Source organism: Phyllobates terribilis, unplaced genomic scaffold (assembly GCF_046119375.1).
Source record: "Phyllobates terribilis strain yellow unplaced genomic scaffold, ASM4611937v1 Scaffold_7__3_contigs__length_470593459, whole genome shotgun sequence".
NCBI classification, from domain to species: domain Eukaryota; kingdom Metazoa; phylum Chordata; class Amphibia; order Anura; family Dendrobatidae; genus Phyllobates; species Phyllobates terribilis.
The window spans coordinates 359981389-360000985 of NW_027362767.1; the positions used below are offsets into that span (position 1 = coordinate 359981389).

The 19597-nt window shown below is 44.6% G+C and overlaps 1 protein-coding gene across 1 annotated transcript in view; it reads left to right on the forward strand.

Moving 5' to 3' along the window:
- The window catches only part of GPC4 (glypican 4), a 135430-nt gene that overhangs the window by 80330 nt on the left and 35503 nt on the right, over window positions 1–19597 (forward strand). The window contains exon 3 of the mRNA XM_073641319.1: window positions 2250–2641. Within this exon, the coding sequence (XP_073497420.1) occupies window positions 2250–2641 (392 nt within the window). The remainder of the gene's footprint in view (window positions 1–2249; window positions 2642–19597) is intronic.

Genomic DNA, 19597 nt, shown 5'->3' on the forward strand with positions numbered 1-19597 from the left:
ATCAGTATGTCTTTGGAGTGTGGGTGGAAGCTGGAGAACTCGGAGGAAACCCACGCAAACATGTAGAGAACATGCAAACTCTCTGCAGATGTTGTCCTCGGTGGGATTCGAACCCAGGACCCCAGTATTGCAAAGCAACAGTGTTAACCACTGAGCCACCGTTTTACATACTGTGTTTTTTGGATTATAAGACACCCCAAAATGGGGGTGTATCTTATAATGCGAACTGTATAGTCCGAAGCGCTTACCGGCGTTGGTGGAGCGGGGTCCCAGGATCGCTGCTGCCGGAAGCTTCTGCCTTTCGGCAGAGGTAGGAGTCGGAAGATGGCGATGGGCCCCTTGCTTTTAGTAGGTGTCCGGTGGTGCGTGGGCTCCGCCGACATTTTGTAAAAGCTGGAGCCCCGCACCTTGCATATTGTTCTATGCGGTGGTCTCCGGGAAAATGGCGGCCAGAGGCGGCGGAGGCGAGATCTCAGTGCCGAGATCTCAATCTGAGCATGGGCCTACTCCGGCGGCCGTTTTCTTGGGGACCACCGCATAGGACAGTATGGAAAGTGCAGGGCTCCGGCTTTTACAAAATGTCGGCAGAGCCCCCGCACCACCGGACACCTACTAAAAGCAAGGGGCCCGCAGCCATCTTCCGGCTGCTTCCTCTACACCTACTATCAAGGGGCCCGCAGAATGGGGCTCCCTGTCTCTGCCTTTGCTGATATAGCTCCATTATATTCCACAGCGCTTTACAGTCATAATCATCACTGTCCCCATTGGGGCTCACAAGCTAGATTACCTATCAGTATGTCTCTGGAGTGTGGGAGGAAACTGGAGAACTCGGAGGAAACATGGGGAGAACATACAAACTCCTTTCTGATGTTGTCCTTGGTGGGATTTGAACCCAGGACCCCAGCTCAGCAAGGCTGCAGTGCTAACCACTGAGCTACCGTGCACTAGTATGTGGTTATTCCGGAAGAAGTGTGATATACTTCGAAACACGTAGACTAAAAACTGCATTGTTAATATCTCCTGGTACCGGATTTCTTCAATATTCGGAAGAACGCCATGAAATATTTTCCTCCTAAATCTGTTTTCATTGGCATTTTTGCGGTTTGCCAGATTTTCGATTATTTTGAGTTTATAAATGGCGCTGGCTATTCTTGTCTCCAGAAATATTAGGAATTGAGTAGAATTTGGTATCTGCCAGGACTTATTGATCTCTGCTTACAAAGGATATAGCATAACCCGTTTTGGCTCGTTAATAACCAGACGTCATTGATCTTATGAACGGTTATCTGCACGTACATATATTGTGGTGTCAGGGTACTGCTATTAATTGATTAAGCTAAACCTGTGTAAATGTGTCTAATGTAGAGCAAGTGTGTTTCTATACTTAGTCTTCTGCGGTTTCCAGCGCTGCTCCAGTCTTCTCACTCACACGATTTCTATTGGGACTTTATGTTCACACCGAGGTCTTTGGCCCCAGTTAATTATTGACTTTGCGCCTGTTTTTTGTCTAGTTTTGTTTGCACCTTATTCATTATTCTACTTGTGCATTTCTTTGAAGTGCAATTTTTGTGCTTGCCTATATTTATTTATTTTTTTTGTTTTGTGGGCAGAGTTTAGCGATTCCAGATAGTTTCGCCTGATTCATAAATTTCGACTTTTTAAAAAGTCCCAATTCAATGCAACTCCGCTCCAGATCCCTTCCGGTATATTTTGGAGTCTCAGTATTTTGGCTCAATTTTTGCACCATTTGCAAAACGTGCGATATTTGGTGCCAGAAAGTCGGGAGGTGGGGGGGGGGGGGGGTAAAAATACCTCTTTTGACCTTGCACCATTTGGAAGAACTTGACACTAAAAAGGGCAACTAATACCACAAGACTAAAAAGAAAAGCGACTTAAATAAACAAACAAACCCACAAATAATGAATCGGGGCCTAAGTGTGAGCTGAAAGTTGTGTCAGAACGAGGCTACATCGGCTTATATTCTAAAAGCTTCCAGCTCACACACACGGCACAGAGTGAGTCGGCAGGTCGGAATAGAAATCACGTGAGTGAGAAGAAAACCAGAGCTGCGCTGGAAACTGGGGAAGACAGCAATCGGCAAGTATATTAACACTTGAATACATTTACATTGCTTTAGATAATATAATAATTATTGGAAATGTTTAACCTCTCTTTGATTTCTTCGTATTGACCAAGTATTTAAATATTTGTTTTGTTTCTCTAACTGATTCTATTTCTTCCTTTTTTAGAGTTTTTTAAAGAGCTTCTGAAGAACGCGGAAACCTCTCTGAATGACATGTTTGTGAGGACTTATGGGCGATTGTACATGCAGAATTCTGAACTTTTTAAGAATTTCTTTGTGGAGCTGAGAAAATACTACGTCGCTGGGAATGTAAACTTGGAAGAAATGATGAATGACTTTTGGGCTCAGCTGCTAGAACGCATGTTCCCACTGTTGAACCCACAGTATCACTTCACCGATGACTACTTGGCGTGTGTCAGCAGATACATTGACCAACTCAAACCATTCGGAGATGTACCACGGAAACTTAAGCTCCAAGTTACCCGCGCCTTTGTGGCAGCCCGCACCTTTGCACAAGGCTTAGCTATGGCCAGAGATGTAATCAACAAGGTTTCAATGGTAAGAGATCTTTATTTATTTTTTTTAACCTTGGCTGCCTTTAGTATTGGCATTTTGCATGTGTCGGTGGATTTTGGATTGACTCATGGGATTGTCTGACTGGATCGCTGTGCACAAATTGTCGGGTTCATTGAATTGGCCTGGCACGGATCTACAGAGACCACACACCCTCACCACCTGTATTATGCCAGTTTCAGCAAAGGGGGACTTTTTTGCCCAAAGGCACGTTCTGTTTTGTTGAATTTTGCCAAGTTGTTGTTAGACATGGCAGCAAGAAATGACTATCACTTTTTTTTTTTTTTCTGGCAGTTTATGGATGAAACTTTTTTTCTTTTCCCAATAGGTAATTTTAATGGAAGTTGACACTCTTATGCATAAAATCTCTGTAATGTGACCTAAATCATTGTTTGGGTGAGACGCTTTGTACTTCAGTGTGCGCTGTTTGTCACGAGGATTAGCCCCATTATCATTCATTTAGATTGATCCAAAAATCCATGAAAATAAGTAATGTGCTCCTTATTTATGCCGTGGACCATTTTCCTCCGAGGTTCCAATAACCTGCAAAGAAATTTTCTGCTACATTTGAATGGGGTTGCAATTGTAGTCAGATCAGATGCTGATTTTGGCGCAGACTCTGCTACAAGATCAGCTTCCAGTCTTTTGTAACATTTATGCAGATTTCTGTTCGAAATATGTTCGCCGAGATAATTGGGTCATACAACCATCCTTTGCTAGAATTGCATGACAGAAGTTATCTAGTTTGGATGGCTGCGTCCTGATTGGCATCAGTGCATGAATTCTTGCCTGCACTGGCTAATGCTTCCATTTATCACAAGCGGCCAATGCTGCTGCGTTATATGCTCTTATTTTTGACCATTGTGTAACTGCATATTGCAGATAAATTATATGAAGGCAGGTGTTTACCGTAAAAATCACATCATTCCAGTTAATTGTGCACAGTTTGCACAGACCACACCTATGGCATCCGTGTTCTCAGGAACATGACCCATACTTTACTAATTAAACGTTACTTAAGTCCAAGTCAGTTTGCTGCTTCAGGGCACAAGGATTTGTCTGTCTATAAAGATCTTCTGTATGGAAGTGGTTTGAAGATTTAACTTGCACCTTTTTAGGGTAAGCCAAGATGTGGCAGAATATTTTTGTCACATGCAGATTTTGCAGAAATTCCCCAGCTATTCCACTACATATACATTTTGATGTTTTCAGAGCCCCATCCTCCTTTATTGTACTGTAATTTTGCTGTGGGTTTGCGGCCCCTTCAGGACCCTAATTCAAAATATAAGCGTTAGATACTCCCCTTTGGTGGCATCGCGGCTCCAACCCCTAAATATATATAATAAATTGGGTACAGTAGTTCAATGCATTTTGTGGGGAATATTTTATCATAAGAATTTGGGAAAGTTATGAAATCTCCTATAAATGTCTGTCCTATTCCTGATCTAAGGGTCTAGACTTTTAGCTGAGATGAATCTGTGCTACAGTAAATTTATGACTTAACCATGAGCCATGTATGAGGGAGTCGGAGTCGTGGAAATTGAGGAGTCGGAGGTTTGGCTTACTGACTCCACAGCCCTGGCGGTTCCAGCGAAGCCGGCGTCGTGGTTCCAGCAGTCATGTGACTTGTCATGTGTAGCCTCTGGCTGCAGCTCATCAATGTCCCGTCAGGTCGTACATACGATCTGATAAAATAGTAATCGCTGAAGCTGATGAGCGGTTGCTCTTGGCACATGACATAAATCACATCACTGGAACAGCGCCGTTGCTGGAGTGGAGTATACAAGGTTTTATTTTAATTTAGGTCCTGAATTGATTAAGCTGGGGTTGGCCAGTAGTGGACAATCCCTTTTTAATGTGGAAATGATTACTCTCCTGGGTAGTAATAAGCCGGGAAATTTATAATTTGATACTTTATTTTAGTGTTACTTGCCTCCATGCAAATATTTTGCTGTAATGTTGTGATCCGGCTCTGCTGCTGCCACATGGTTTAGACAAAACGGAGACAGAGCATTACCCATTTAGGAGCTGTACCTTCCGGGAATCTGTACGTGACAGGGAGCCAAATATTTTGTATATTTTTTATTTTATATGCTTCTTAAATGGAGTAGATGATTACTGTTTTCCCCACTACCCAAGTCAGAAAAGCCCTTTAGAGGGGTTGTTCTCTACTAGACAAACTCCTCTTAAAAGCTAAAGTGCCCCATGTTAAATAAAATGTAAAAATGTCTACTTGCCATCCAGACTAGCACCTTTCCAGCAATGCCTGAGCTGTCTGCCGGGACTCACGCAACCTAATCAGCAGATGGAACTTCATGACCACTGGTGAGCTGCAGCCTTCATGTGACATAATAATGTCATGTGAGCCCTGGCAGACGTGGCCAGAAGTCGCTGGATCCGGGAGATGTATATACTTTTTTTTTTTTTTTGTTAATATTACCTGGGGCACTTTAGCATTTAAGAGGTTGTTCAGTAATGTTCATCGCTTTTTAAGCCTGGGCCATATGCCCCAAAACCTCTTCTGGGAAAGTTATGAAATATCCTATAAGTCTGTTCTGTTCCTGATCTGAGGCTCTCAGCTTTTAGTTGAGATGAATCTGTGCTGCACTTTATGTACACGCTCAGTAGTGAGGCCGTGCTGCACTTTATGTACACGCTCAGTAGTGAGGCAGGGCTGCACTTTATGGACACGCTCAGTAGTGAGGCCGGGCTGCACTTTATGGACACGCTCAGTAGTGAGGCAGTGCTACACTTTATGTACACGCTCAGTAGTGAGGCAGTGCTGCACTTTATGGACACGCTCAGTAGTGAGGCCGGGCTGCACTTTATGTACACGCTCAGTAGTGAGGCAGTGCTACACTTTATGTACACGCTCAGTAGTGAGGCAGTGCTACACTTTATGTACACGCTCAGTAGTGAGGCAGTGCTACACTTTATGTACACGCTCAGTAGTGAGGCAGTGCTACACTTTATGTACACGCTCAGTAGTGAGGCCGGGCTGCACTTTATGTACACGCTCAGTAGTGAGGCAGTGCTACACTTTATGTACACGCTCAGTAGTGAGGCCGGGCTGCACTTTATGTACACGCTCAGTAGTGAGGCCGGGCTGCACTTTATGTACACGCTCAGTAGTGAGGCAGTGCTACACTTTATGTACACGCTCAGTAGTGAGGCCGGGCTGCACTTTATGTACACGCTCAGTAGTGAGGCCGTGCTGCACTTTATGTACACGCTCAGTAGTGAGGCCGGGCTGCACTTTATGTACACGCTCAGTAGTGAGGCAGTGCTACACTTTATGTACACGCTCAGTAGTGAGGCCGGGCTGCACTTTATGTACACGCTCAGTAGTGAGGCAGTGCTACACTTTATGTACACGCTCAGTAGTGAGGCCGGGCTGCACTTTATGTACACGCTCAGTAGTGAGGCAGGGCTGCACTTTATGGACACGCTCAGTAGTGACCAGGGCTGTGGAGTCGGGAGTCAGGGAACTTGAGGAGTCAGAGGTTTGGCTTACCAACTCCACAGCCCTGCTTACAACTGTATGATTGTCTTTTAGGGAACATAAAATTGGGCTTTAAGTTCCGCCAACCATTTACTTGGCACCTTTTAAGTAACTCATCAAATATTACACCCTTCCTATGATAACTTTCAGTGCAGTATACCAGACCTATCAAAAAATTGTATATAATATTATGATCTAATATTCTGTTACTGCAGATATAACACATTGCAGACATATTTGAATGATACCACGTATTCATATCAATTTTGGAAAAATATTTGAGAACAGTATTTGTGCTGTGGAACAGCTGCTGAATAAATTGGTTCCAGGACAGCCCTCCCCCTGAGAATGCCAAATAAACGGTTACATAAGTGTTTTGGGTGTAGATATTTTTCGTCTATAATGATGAATTAGAGATAGTGTGGGTCTGCTGATATGGGGGCAAATATTATATGAATTATGTGTAAATCAGGGAAATGCTGCCACAAATGACGTGTGGGAACAGAACTATTTTTTTTTTTAAGGGGTTGTCATTGCCAGGGCTGCTATGGAGTCGAAATCAAAGTCTGTATAAAATGAACCAACTCTAACTCCTAAAATATATAATAAATTGGGTACAGCAGTTCAATGCAGTTTGTGGGGAATATTTTTTCATAAGGATTTGGGAAAGTTATGAAATGTCCTATAAATGTCTGTCCTATGCCTGATCTAAGGGTCTAGACTTTTAGCTGAGATGAATCTGTGCTACAGTAAATTTATCACTTAAACATGAGCCATGTATGAGGGAGTCTGAGTCATGGAAATTGAGGAGTCTGAGTCGGAGGTTTGGCTTACTGACTCCACAGCCCTGGTCATTGCCTATCCTTAGGATAGGTCCTCAATGTCTGATCGTTGGGGGTGCGACAACTGGGAACCCCCACCAATCATCTGTTCCTGGTGTTGGCGGCGGCCAGTACTGCTCAGTTGCGGCGCTGCACAGTATGGCTCTGTGGTCAGAATAGTGGCTCTGGCCACGTATTACACATTCACTCCTATTGATTTGAATATATGGCATGTATACAGGCCAGTAAACTACCGCTTATTGACTTGTATATAGCTGATCAGCACTTTTTAAGTATCCTGACAGATGTAAAGGCCTGTTTCGGCCAAGCAAAATGATGGACCTTAACTTCTGTCAACAAACTTGTCTTGTTGCGCCTCTACAGTACTAAGTTGCATGAAACAGGAAATTCTGTAGTTTCTTGCTGTTCTGTAACTTTTTGACACAATATTCCATGACTGAGGTCTGCCTCCCTTTCCCGTCTGTTGCAGGGCATCATTGACACCACATGACTGTAGAAGGCTAGCGGTCATATAATGGATGATAGCCAGACACTATTCAGTACAGGAGGAATGGGGACTGTCTTTTGGCAAGGGCCTGGATTGGCTATATAAGCAAGTGTTGGCCCCTTACATCTACATGTCTTGTAGGGAGGATGTCCGCACTTGACGTCATACTATTGCTGTCAGCTGAATGACAGCCATCTTTAATGACCCCCCCCTATGTATGAACATTCGGCTCTGCCCTATGTGTTGCACAGGGAGATTGGAGAAATCGGTCACTTGTTGCAAAATCAAGAGTTTGCCCATACACATTAGATGATCAGCAGGAATTGTCAGATTTGACAAATTTAATGTGTATGTCTGGTTTTAGTCTTGCTTCAGTGAAGGAAGTTGAGCAAGAATATTGGTGTCCTAATGGTGCAATGACCAGCTTTTATTTATTGAAAAATTACTATGTTGGCCAACTACTGCAAGAAAGATGGTCTTAAGTGGCCCATACACATTATACTATTTTCAGGTGAACCTGCTAATATCTGTGGGCTTGGACAATAATCTAAAGTTCACGGAGGGGCCTCTAAACTCTCCTGACAGACAATTGCGGGTAGGAGATGAGAATCCAGCATGATTGACTTCAGACTGCCCATCCTTTTATTCTTTAAGGCTGCGTGCCCACTATGCGTTTTTCAAGCGTTTTTGCCGCCGAATTTCCGCAGCAAAAACGCTTAAAAAACGCTTGGTAATACGTGCCCCATGGTCCCCAATGATAATCCGCATCTGCTATGCACATGCTGCAGAAATTTCCGCTCCGGATTATCCTTGCAGAAAAATACGCAGCATGTCAATTAATTTTGCGGACACGCAGCGTAATTGCCGCCATTGACTTGCATTGAAACGCATAATATCCGTGTCAGTACATTTGTACACATGGATATTAAGCGTTTCTATGTGTGGATGGTACCCAGGTGTGGAGAAGAGAAGACTCTCCTATAGACCCGGGTACCATAGAACCTGTTAGAAAAAGAATTTAAAATAAAAAATAAAGATAAGAATAATCTTTTATTTTTTATTTTAAATTCTTTTAAATTCTTCCGCTGTCCCCCGGCCTCCTCAGCGATGCATCCGGTCTCTTGTACGGCTTGCGGTGGTGTGAGGACCTGCCATGACGTCCTTTAGTCATGTGACAGGTCATTCGACCTCTGACGTCGGCGGTCGCGTGACCTGTCACATGACTCAATGACGTCATCGCAGGTCCTTTCACACCACCGCTACCCATACAACAGACCAGACGGAGCTTAGAAAATACCGGGGGACATCGGAAGGTAAGTCTAATCTTTATTTTTTACCATTCTTATTCTTTTTTTTTTTTTTTTTTTTTAACTATTAACTTGGTCACACTATATAAATCCATGCCGGTTGCATGGATTTATATAGTATGACCAAGTTGTCAAGCACTTTTCCAAGTGATGCTAAAATCGCTTGTCAACCCGCATGCGGAAATGCATGCAAAAACGCTTGACAAACGCTTCTACATGACGGGAAAAACGCATGTAAAATCCGCATGTACAATCCGCATGCGTTTTTCCTGCCAGGGAGAAGCGGAAAAAATCTGCAACATTTCTGCATCGTGGGCACATAGCCTCAGAGATGAGCCTTTGCCAGAGCAGATCTCTAGTGGAGAACACAAGAGAACTCGGCCAAACGAGTGAAATAGCTGCCTGCTGAATGGTCGGCCAAACCTTTATTCAGCCAACAACTAAGTGTATGGGGACTTTACACGATACTCTAAAATTATAATCTTTTATTTTTTTTTTCAGTGGTTCCCACATAAGTGAATAGTTCCTAAAGATGGCATTACACCACATGTAATGTTTTCCTGATATGTCCTCCCATTTCGACCCCCTCATTCACCTACATGATGTCCATAGTTGAGTATGCATGTGGTGTCAATAGAGAGTAAGCTGCTGCTATACACCATGCTGTGGATTCTCTCCCCTAAAAGCAAGGATTGGACTTGTTGATATCAAACATATCTGATCCTTATTGATCCTGACATTGCCTTTAGGCCACGGCCCCACTATCAGTATTTTTTCTCAGGAGTGGGAGCCAAAACCAGGAGTGGGTGATAAATGCAGAATTGGTGACTTTTCTATTATACCTTTTCTCTGATTGTGCCTCACTTGGTTTTGGCTCCCACTCCTGAGAAAAAATACTGACCGAATACTGATAACTGATACCCATCATAAAGGCTCACATTGTCCTTTCAACCTACTGGGCATATACTACAGAGCTTCTCTGTGAGAATTTTCATTTTTTGTCTCTGTTGTCCAATCAAAACATGGCTACGCCCACAGAAGGCCTGTGGTATACGCCCAGTTGGTTAAAGTGAAAATATGCACCTTTTTATTTTTAACCAGTGAGCATATCCTTGGACTGGAAGGGGCACAGGAGAGAAAGGAAAACTGTTCCAGAATCAGTGGATCAGGTCCTCTTTTAATGGATAACTGGTTAAATCCATTGCTTATCATTGCAAGGAAGAACCTGTCCAGGGCATAGGCAATGTCTGGACGCCCTTGACGTCACCATCCATGAAAGCTTTCTACTAAAATGTGCGGTAAGATTTAGAATTGGGGTATTTAATAGGTTCTCTAGAAATGAGAAAAGTTTATATAACAATTACACCGCCACAAACAGTGATACATTTATTAATCTGCGAATGGCATTAATTATTAGAATTTACCAAATAACTTCCAACCTACTGCATCAATTTATAGTTAATTTTTTGTGACCTGCTAATTGTAGCTACTCAGTATGTTATATAAACCTATGTGTTTTATGAATTGTGTAAAAATTTATTTAAAGAGGAGAAATTACATAAAAATGACTTTAAATAGTTTTAGGAAGAAATTAGTCACCAACTTTACAAATGTTAATAATCCTGCATTAAAAGCTAATCGTCCTGTAAAACTTTACATTTAGCCTTTCTTATTATAAAAATCCTTCAATTCCTTTTACACTTGGTCTGTAATTTTGTAACTTGGGAAGTGAAGGAGTTAATGATTATGCCTCCTGTTGCCCAAAGTAATAATTAGTCAATTCCCTTTGTTCCCACTTGTAGACCAGTCATGAGGCAAGGTGTTGAAATTCTGCATGGTGTGACTAAGACCAATGAGTCACCAGGGAAACATCCTGTGTAAATCCACACTAAATTGCCTTACCTAATACCTCCCTCCCTAAAAGTCTGACACCTTCTGACTTCAAAATGAAACCACTGAAAGTTAAGGAGTCTTTTGCCATTTTTGGGATGTATGAATTTTTTGTAGGCTTTTTTTTTACCTCGTAGTTTATCATGCTTTGCTGATATAGCTCCATGATATTCCTCAGCTCTTTACAGTCATAATCATCACTGTCCCCATTGGAGCTCACAATCTACATTCCCTATCAGTATGTCTTTGGAGTGTGGGAGGAAACCGGAGAACCCGGGGGAAACCCACACAAACACGGGGAGAACATACAAACTCCTTGCAGATGGTGACCTCAGTGGGATTTACACCCAGGGCTGCAAAGCAACAGTACTAACCACTGAGCCACCATTTTACATACTGTATTTTTCGGATTGTAAGACGCACTTTTTACCCCCCCCCCCCCCCCAAATTTGGGGGACAATAGGGTTGCGTCTTATAATGCGAACTGTATTATCCAAAGCGCTTACCGGTGTTGTTGGAGCGGGGTCCCAGGATCGCTGCTGCCAGAAGCTTCTGCCTTTCAGCAGAGGCAGGAGTCGGAAAATGGTGGTGGGCCCCTTGCTTTTAGTAGGTGTCCGGTGGTGCGGGAGCTCCGCCGACATTTTGTAAAAGCTGGAGCCCCGCACCTTCCATACTGTTCTATGCGGCGGTCTCCGGGATAATGGCGGCCAGAGGCAGCGCATGCGCAATTAAGATCTCTGGAGATGAGATCTCAGTGCTGGGGTCTCAATCTGAGCATGCGCCGCCTCCGGTGCCCATTTTTCCTGGAGACCGCCGCATAAAACAGTATGGAAGTTGCGGGTCTCCGGCTTTTACAAAATGTCGGCTGAGCCCCCGCACCACCGGACACCTACTACAAGTAAGGGGCCCACAGCTATCTTCCGACTCCTGCTTCTACACATACTACAAGCATGGGGCCCGCAGCCATCTTCTGACCCCTGCCTCTGCCGGAAGGCAGAAGCTTCCGGCAGTAGCGATCTCCCGACTCCTGCCTCGACCCTGCCACCTGGGACCCCGCTCCACCAACACCTCGCCCCCCCAAGGTAAGCGGATTATAACACGCACTGGTTTATAAAAAAAAAAAAACATTTTTCCTATTCTCCTCCCTAAAATTTGGGATGCGTCTTATAGACCAGTTCTTATAATCCGCAAAATATGGTATGTGTTGAAAGCACCATCACAGATTGTCAAAAATGGCAAAAAAAAGAGTTTCTTGCTGTACTATTATTTTCAGTAAAATGATGTGTCAACGATAACAGCCAGTGTGGCTGCGCAGATCCCACCGCTGTCAACAGTTTGTCAGGGAGAAGCAACTCCGCTGCCTCCAGTCGTCAGGTCAATTACGCCATTGACTGACCGATGAGTGACGGACAAGGCTGCTGCTATTGGGGAACTTCCAGTGAGTGCACGGTATATATACACACCTCAGATTCCAACGCATGAAAAAAAAAAGAAAAAAAAAAATATATTACTCCTAGCCTACCTGGCTTTCTTACTCTATCTATCTATCTATATATTATATTATATTATATTATATTATATTATATTATATTATATTATATTATATTATATTATATTATATATGGTCTTTGCTTCATGGATGGGCAATGTTTAAAAAAATAAATAAAAACTAAAAAAAATATATATATTCAAAGATGACACAAAATGGGTACAAGGCAATACAATATATACTATTACAGAAAATAAGGGATAAAGAAAGAGATTTAATAAACTTGATGTCACGGAAATGGCTCGGGGGGGTTAGCGGAGGAGACACTCCAATTAGATAAATGGGACACTTTCACAGCGAACTATGTCTTCCAGGAATGAACAATGACAAGACACCCAACCTCTGTTTTTTTTTTTTGTTTTTTTTTTAAGATCAAGGTTACACCCTCATACCACCTCTTGGCGAGCTCATGTTTGGGTTAGTTGTGGGAAGAACTAGGTGTTAGAATTTTATGAGATCCCTAACTTTCAGGATATTTGCCCCTTCAGGTCCCAGTCACTCCATATTGTCATCATGTTCCTATTGAGATTTTGCCTTTCTATAGAGCTGAAACATGGCATGGATAGCATCATCTACCTGACTCAATATTAAGTTGGATGTGTTAGAATGGCCATATGGTGATGTGAGTGAATGCGTTATATTTGTGTCTTCGCTATGACACTGAAAATATATCTTCCATAAATATTTGATCGATGGAAACTCCAATATTCATCACTGACCACTAGATCCAAAGTGTCTCAGACAATCCTGTGAACGGAGGCAGCCCCTGTACTTCTCCGCTTCTGTGTATACTAATCCTAGCATTTTTTGCTGGTTGTCCTCAGATTTCTTGTAATTACCTGGTCACTGCAAGAGGCTCCTACTTCAATGGAAGTTGAAGTGTTGGCTCTCTCACTTCCCCAGATATAATTAACACCATATGTTCAATGCGTGGGTGTTATGTCCCCTCTCTGGAGATGTCTTTATGGATTTTAATTTTCCTTTGACATGATGGATACTATAGCAAAATATTGATGGACCCTATTAAAGTCACTGTGTTGATTTTGTTTTAAAGAATTGCTGAATATTTGACACAAAAAACAAAGTCTCAACACCATCTGCAGAAGCACACTCCTCCCCTGTATCCAGACTTGCTGGGTGGTGAGGTGCGTTTGTGGCACCCCAGGGGTCTGGCTTCCACAGTAACGGCAGTGTTATGTCTGAGAGCAGGTGGGAGGTCTCTTGGTCAGGGATCCTGTGCATGCCACACCTCCTGCCCAGTCCTGGGAGGGGAAGAACTTCCCCTATATAAACCTAGGGCTGAGGCAGGGTTAGTGAGTAGAGAAGAAGTAGAGACAGAGAAGCAGTTATAGGAAAAGAATATCAGGAGCTCTGTGGGAGCAGTGCTACAAGGAGTCAGGGGCTGGCAGCTGCAGAGCTCGCCCTGACTGAGAAGTTATCACCAGACCCGGAGTCCGAGGCTGTGGGGACTAACTCCTATCCAGCAGCAGAAACCGATCGGCAGGGGATTGCAGGTCCTCTGGCCCAGAAACCCGAAGGCACGGTCACACGCGTGGAACCAGCACCGCCGTCGTGGAGCGGAAGCTACTAGAAGGCCCCGAGTCACTGGCCATACGGGTGAGCACCACACGGTACACTCAGGGACGTGGGCTACTTATACCCGCTTCTAGCAAGGTAGCCAGAAGAGTATCGTTAGTTTGGGAGGCCTACAACTCCGCCTGGCCAGGGGAGATCCCATCTGCTCAAGGACTGACCAGGCCCCAATCGCTAGCCAGTACTCCGGGAGGGTCTATCGTTGTCACCAGTAAAGACCCTGAACTACACCGTACCGTCTCCGAGTGGTTCCTGCTACCCCCATCATCCACGTCGGCTGCCCTGAGGCCATACCCCTCCCGTTGGGGGTTATACTATCACGCTGCACAATCCTACCACCGGCCTCAGCGGTCTGCCCTGCAGCAGCAGCTCCTTAGCTGTACTCAACGGGTGGCGTAGTCGTCCAACATCTACCGCTAATACAACGCCACTTAGTCTGACTCCCTGGGCACGGACCGGATCACCGCCACGAGACTACAACCCTCAAGAGATCCGGCTCCGGGTAAGCTCCCGCGTGCGCAACGCAGCGCGACACAGGCCCAGGGGCGCGTCACGTTCATCCTAGATTTAATAGTTTGACAGTTTAGGCCAGCTACTCCACTGGTCTAAAGAAGCGCAGGGCCCCTAAAGCGGACTGAATCCCGAAAACTAGCCATCGTCAAATCAGCACTTGCAAGCTCTACATAACGAGCTTGTAAATGCTGTGCTTCTTGTCTTAGGAGTCCAATCACCCCTTAGACTTCAAAAGTGGGCAGTTAGCTAGGCAATGAGCAGTAAATAACGACATTAAAAATCCTCTCTGTTCTTCAGAACGCAGAGGATTTTAAGAATTGAGTAAATCACAAAGTTGCTTTAATTCTTTTGTTCCTATGACAAGATAGAATTCGACCTGCAGATATGAACATCTTACATTTTTGTAGTGTTTGAGAGCCTTGGCACATAAGTTTTGGGTTTAGATTTTCTTAATGTGATTTAGAAAATATGTGAGAATTGTGTGCGTCTTAGAAGATGATGATATTGTAAGCCCCATTCATTAAGACTGGCGTATGATACGACGATGGGCATGTGGGAGCAAGTTGCTCCTAATTCATTAAGAGGCGCACGCCACTTAATGAATTCGGTGCGTACCATCGCTGGTGTGCATCGTACAGGAAATGTTACTCCAGTCAGGGACTGGTGTAATGTTTCTGGCGTAAGTTGGGCCACAACTTTTGATGAATTTGACGCGCCCCCTGGGCCATATTCTTTAGGGGGAATATCCGGAGCCGGATCAGATGGGAGTTGTAGTCTTCCGAGTGGCTGTGACCCGGTCCGTGCCCAGGGTGTCAAACTCAGTTGTATGTGGCAGTCCTACAGATGTTAATAAGTTCTTAATGTCGACTACGCCACCCGTTGTATTGCGGTCACTATGGCCGCCGCTGCAGCAGGGTCCGCTGAGGCTGATGGTGTAGGTGCAGCTTTTGATGGTATAACCCCCAACGGGTGGGGTATAGCCTCAGGGGGTCAGGTGCAGAGAATGGGGGTTGTGGTGGTGCAGCATAGATGTTAAATGAAGACAGTCAGGTTATGCAGTTTAGGGTATTTACTCACTGCTGATGTTCCGGTCACTCTAGCTTCAAGTGACCTCCCGAGCCGTGCTGCATCCACCAGGTCCTGGATCCAGCCAACCCCCAAGCGAGTCCGGAGCGTGACCCTGAGCCCTCCTTCCTGTCCTTTCTCTGGCCGTCCCCACTAGTGATCCACCCAGGTCCAGCTCCCTCGGGCCTTCTGTTGGGAGACCCTTGGCCTTGGGTTCCCTGACCCTCCACGTGGTATGCCTTCGGGGTGGATGTGGTGGGTGGCCGTGGCAGACGCTGCCCACGGCCTCCGGTCTCTGGCTGGGGTGTGTTTTTGCCCCCACCAGCTTGGGTTCCGGTACCCTGATGCCGACTCTTCACCCGTGGATTGGATTTGGGGTCTCAGAGTCCTCTCTTCTGTTTCCCCCTCTGGGTCTCTCTTGCTTTCTCCTCTCTCTCTCTGGCTCAGGCTTCTCTGCTCTGCTCTTCTGCTCTCCAACAGACTCTTTGCAAAAGGCTGACTCACTCCTCCTCTACAGCAGACTGACCCTGATCTAAGATGGTGCCCACCTTATATACTCCCTCTATGTGTGAGCTCAGGTGACCAGCACCCAATGAGCTCCTATCTTTACCCAGGCTGCTCCCCCTATCTGCCCCTACACTACTTGGGATGTTCCACCCCCCTCCCACTCCAGCCAGGAACAGACTCGGTCGTACCTGCACATTTCTAAGTGGGAGTACCGTCGGTCTGCTCCTCGGAAATGGGATGTGTGTAGTGCATGCAGCCTACCGAGCTCAGTTCCACACTCCATCCTTACCCGGGAGTGGAATATCACACCTCTGGCTTGAGGTGCAATACTCCTGTAGCAGCCGAATCCTCAGGGTGCTACAAATTTATCGGGCAGTCTTCGTCAAGCCCTGTTTAGCCACAGCTCCACCTACTTTTGATATATATATTTTTTTGTCTGAAAAAAATACACTAAAAACCTATTAAAATTCATACTGGAGACAGTTCTTTACAGCATCACAGCCGCTCCAAACCAAGCCGTGGTATATCCATTTTTTCAAAACTCTTCCCTTTGTAATCAATCCGCCCAGTCACGGAGCAGCGGCTGCTGGCATACATGCTCTTTTTATTCCACTAAAGGACGCCAAAAGTCTATTTTTTTTTGCTGCATCTTCATGTTGTCACTAGTGACTCGTTTTTAAGGATGTGCAAGGAGTACATGTAGTCCAATCCTCTCTGAAAATGGCTCTAGACATTGGAATCAAAGAAGATGTTTAATGAGGTTTAAAAAGAATGTCTATTATATCTTGACACAACACCAATCTAGTCTTTGGGGTGTGCTTGGTATTCCAGCTCATCCCTGCTGAAGTTGGAGGGGTAAAACCACAATACCAGACACATCCCATAGACAAGTGGTGCTATATTTCTGGTAAAAAAAGAAAATTTCTATTTCTGTATAGCCCATTTAGTATTATCAGAAAAGTATGTTTAAAATCTGTGATCTCCATTTTGATTAAAATGAGACATTGTCATAACAGCCGGGAGATAATCTTAATAGTGTTGGGTCAATTTCTTAAAGGGAATCTGCCACCAGGTTTTTGCTACCCCATCTGAGAGCAGCATGATGTAGGCACAGAGACCCCAATTCCAGTAAGGTGTCACTTAGTAGGTTCTTTGATGTAGTTTTGATAAAATCACAGTTTTATGTGCTGCAGATCTACCAGTTCTCTGAATGCTGTGCTCTGATTGGCAACTTTCTGCCTATGCACAGTGTACACAGAAAGCAATCAGTAGTGTGGGCGGGTTGTACAGAGCTCATGTATATAGAGGACCTACCTGGCAGCAGGTTTACTAGTCCTGTAGTGGTGATGATCTGCTGATAAAACAGTGATTTTATTAAAACTACAGCAAGCAGTTCAGTAAGTGATACATCGCTGGAATCTGGGTATCTGCCTCTATAATGTACTGCTCTCAGATTAGATGGCAAAAACGTAGGCAGGCGTCTTAAAAGGAACCTTTCTCGGTCTAGTTATACATCTGGAAAGTGAAAGAAAACCGGAGTAGGAGCATGGGACTGACATGATGATATTCTGTGTCGGTAATGCCATGGTTAGTCGCACCATCAGTCCCAGTGTTTGCCAGTCATCCCGACTTCTTGCATGTTGTCCATCTTGGAAACCGTGATCGTTGTCATTTTCTTTACCTATAAAATATCTACACAGGATTTAAACTAGTTTCTGAGCCCTGTAATCCCCAGGTTGGAAAGTCCTGACTTTGTCTAGACTGGATGTGATCCTTAAACTCGTCCCATGGCAGCGGAGCTGAGAACTTGGCAGTACACGTATAATAGGATATATGTTCAGTTGCACGTCACAACCAGCATAGACAAATGAGACCCTCTCGCCTGGGGACCTCAACTGGCCAATGTCTGCCCAGCCTATATCTTTGCAATGTTTCTCAGCTTGGCAGGTGAAGAGTTAATGTCTTAAATTCCAGCGCTCACAAATTCCACTTAATGATCATTCTTGAATTCTTTGTGTTTCTGCCTCTCCCCCTCCCTAATTTCCTAGCAAAACAAGCGTTCTGTAATGACGAAAGTGCTGAAGAGGCTAAATCAACTCCATATGTAGGCATTCCGCAATTTATTGTAGAATGTGTCTTTCGGCTGTCTGAAAAGACATAAGCCCAGCATGGACTGCAAAAAATGTATCTAATAAGTTGTTACATTTACACAAAGATTACAAAGCCCACTGCTGCCCTTACATTCTGCATGTGCTGGCCGTGATGCTTTTCTCGGTGCATGTCTAGCGATTCCTCGTAACATCAGATTCATCCCCTTTTGCATGGAGAGATTGTGTTGATTTCAGAATCCCTGTAGTTTCCAGTCAGGAACCATCCGCCTAATATAGGAGGATTATACATTGGGTGAATGTGTATTGAACATTCTTATGAAGCTCGCTGCCTCGGGGTAACCCTGGACTCCGATCTCTCCTTCAAACCACGTATCCAAGCCCTTTCCTCTTCCTGCAGACTCCAACTCAAAAATATCTCCCGGATCCGTACATTCCTTACTCAAGAATCTGCAAAATCACTAGTGCATGTCCTCATCATCTCCCACCACGACTACTGCAACATCCTGCTCTGTGGCCTCCCTTCAAACACTCTTGCCCCCTCCAATCTATCCTAAACTCTGCTGCCCGACTAATCCACCTGTCCCCTTGCTATTCCCTGGCCTCTCCTCTGTCAATCCCTTTACTGGCTCCCCATTACCAAGAAACTCCAGTTTAAAACCCTTATCATGGCATACAAAGCCATCCACAACCTATCTCCTCCATACATCTGTCACCTAGTCTCCCAGTACTTGTCTGCACGCAACCTCCCATCCTCACAAGATCTCCTTCTCTACTCTCCTCTTATCTCCTCTTCCCATAATCGCATACAAGATTTGTCCCATGCGTCTCCCTTACTCTGGAACTCTGAACCCCAACATATCAGACGCTCGCCTACCGTGAAAACATTCAAAAGGAACCTTAAGACTCACCTCTTCCAACAAGTCTACAACCTGCAGTAACCATCGCTCCACCATACTGATGCTCTACCCTCACCTACTGTATTCTCACCCATCCCTTGTAGACTGTGAACCCTCGTGTGCAGAGTCCTCTCTCCTCCTGTACCAGTCAGCGAGTTCTATTGTCTGAGATTATTGTACTTGTTTCTATTATGTATATCCCTTCTCACATGTAAAGCGCCATAGACTAAATGGTGCTATAATAAATAATAAGTAACTTTGCATTTGATCACGCAATATCTCGGCGTTGCGCTGTCAGGATTTCGTCAGGGGTCCTCGAGCACACGGTCCCCACTACTCACTACGGAGGTATCGGCAAGCGACCAGTGAGCGTATGGCGTCACACCTCTGGATTCCAATGCATGGAATATGCGTTTATGCCCTCCATACGGTCACTGTCAGCTTCATGATAGCCCGATTTATTAATATTATTCGCTGTCACCACCGGCTGAGTTTGAAATATAATACAGGCCTGGCCGGACGCCTGCGTTCTGGTAGCGTATGGCTTCGGGGAAGGGAACAATTACAGGACAACAGAATCAGAACTATTACATTTTATATTTAATCCAAAAGCGAGGCAGTGTTTAGGAAAAATATACAAACTATTTTACAAAAGGAGACCATACAATATATAAGCAGT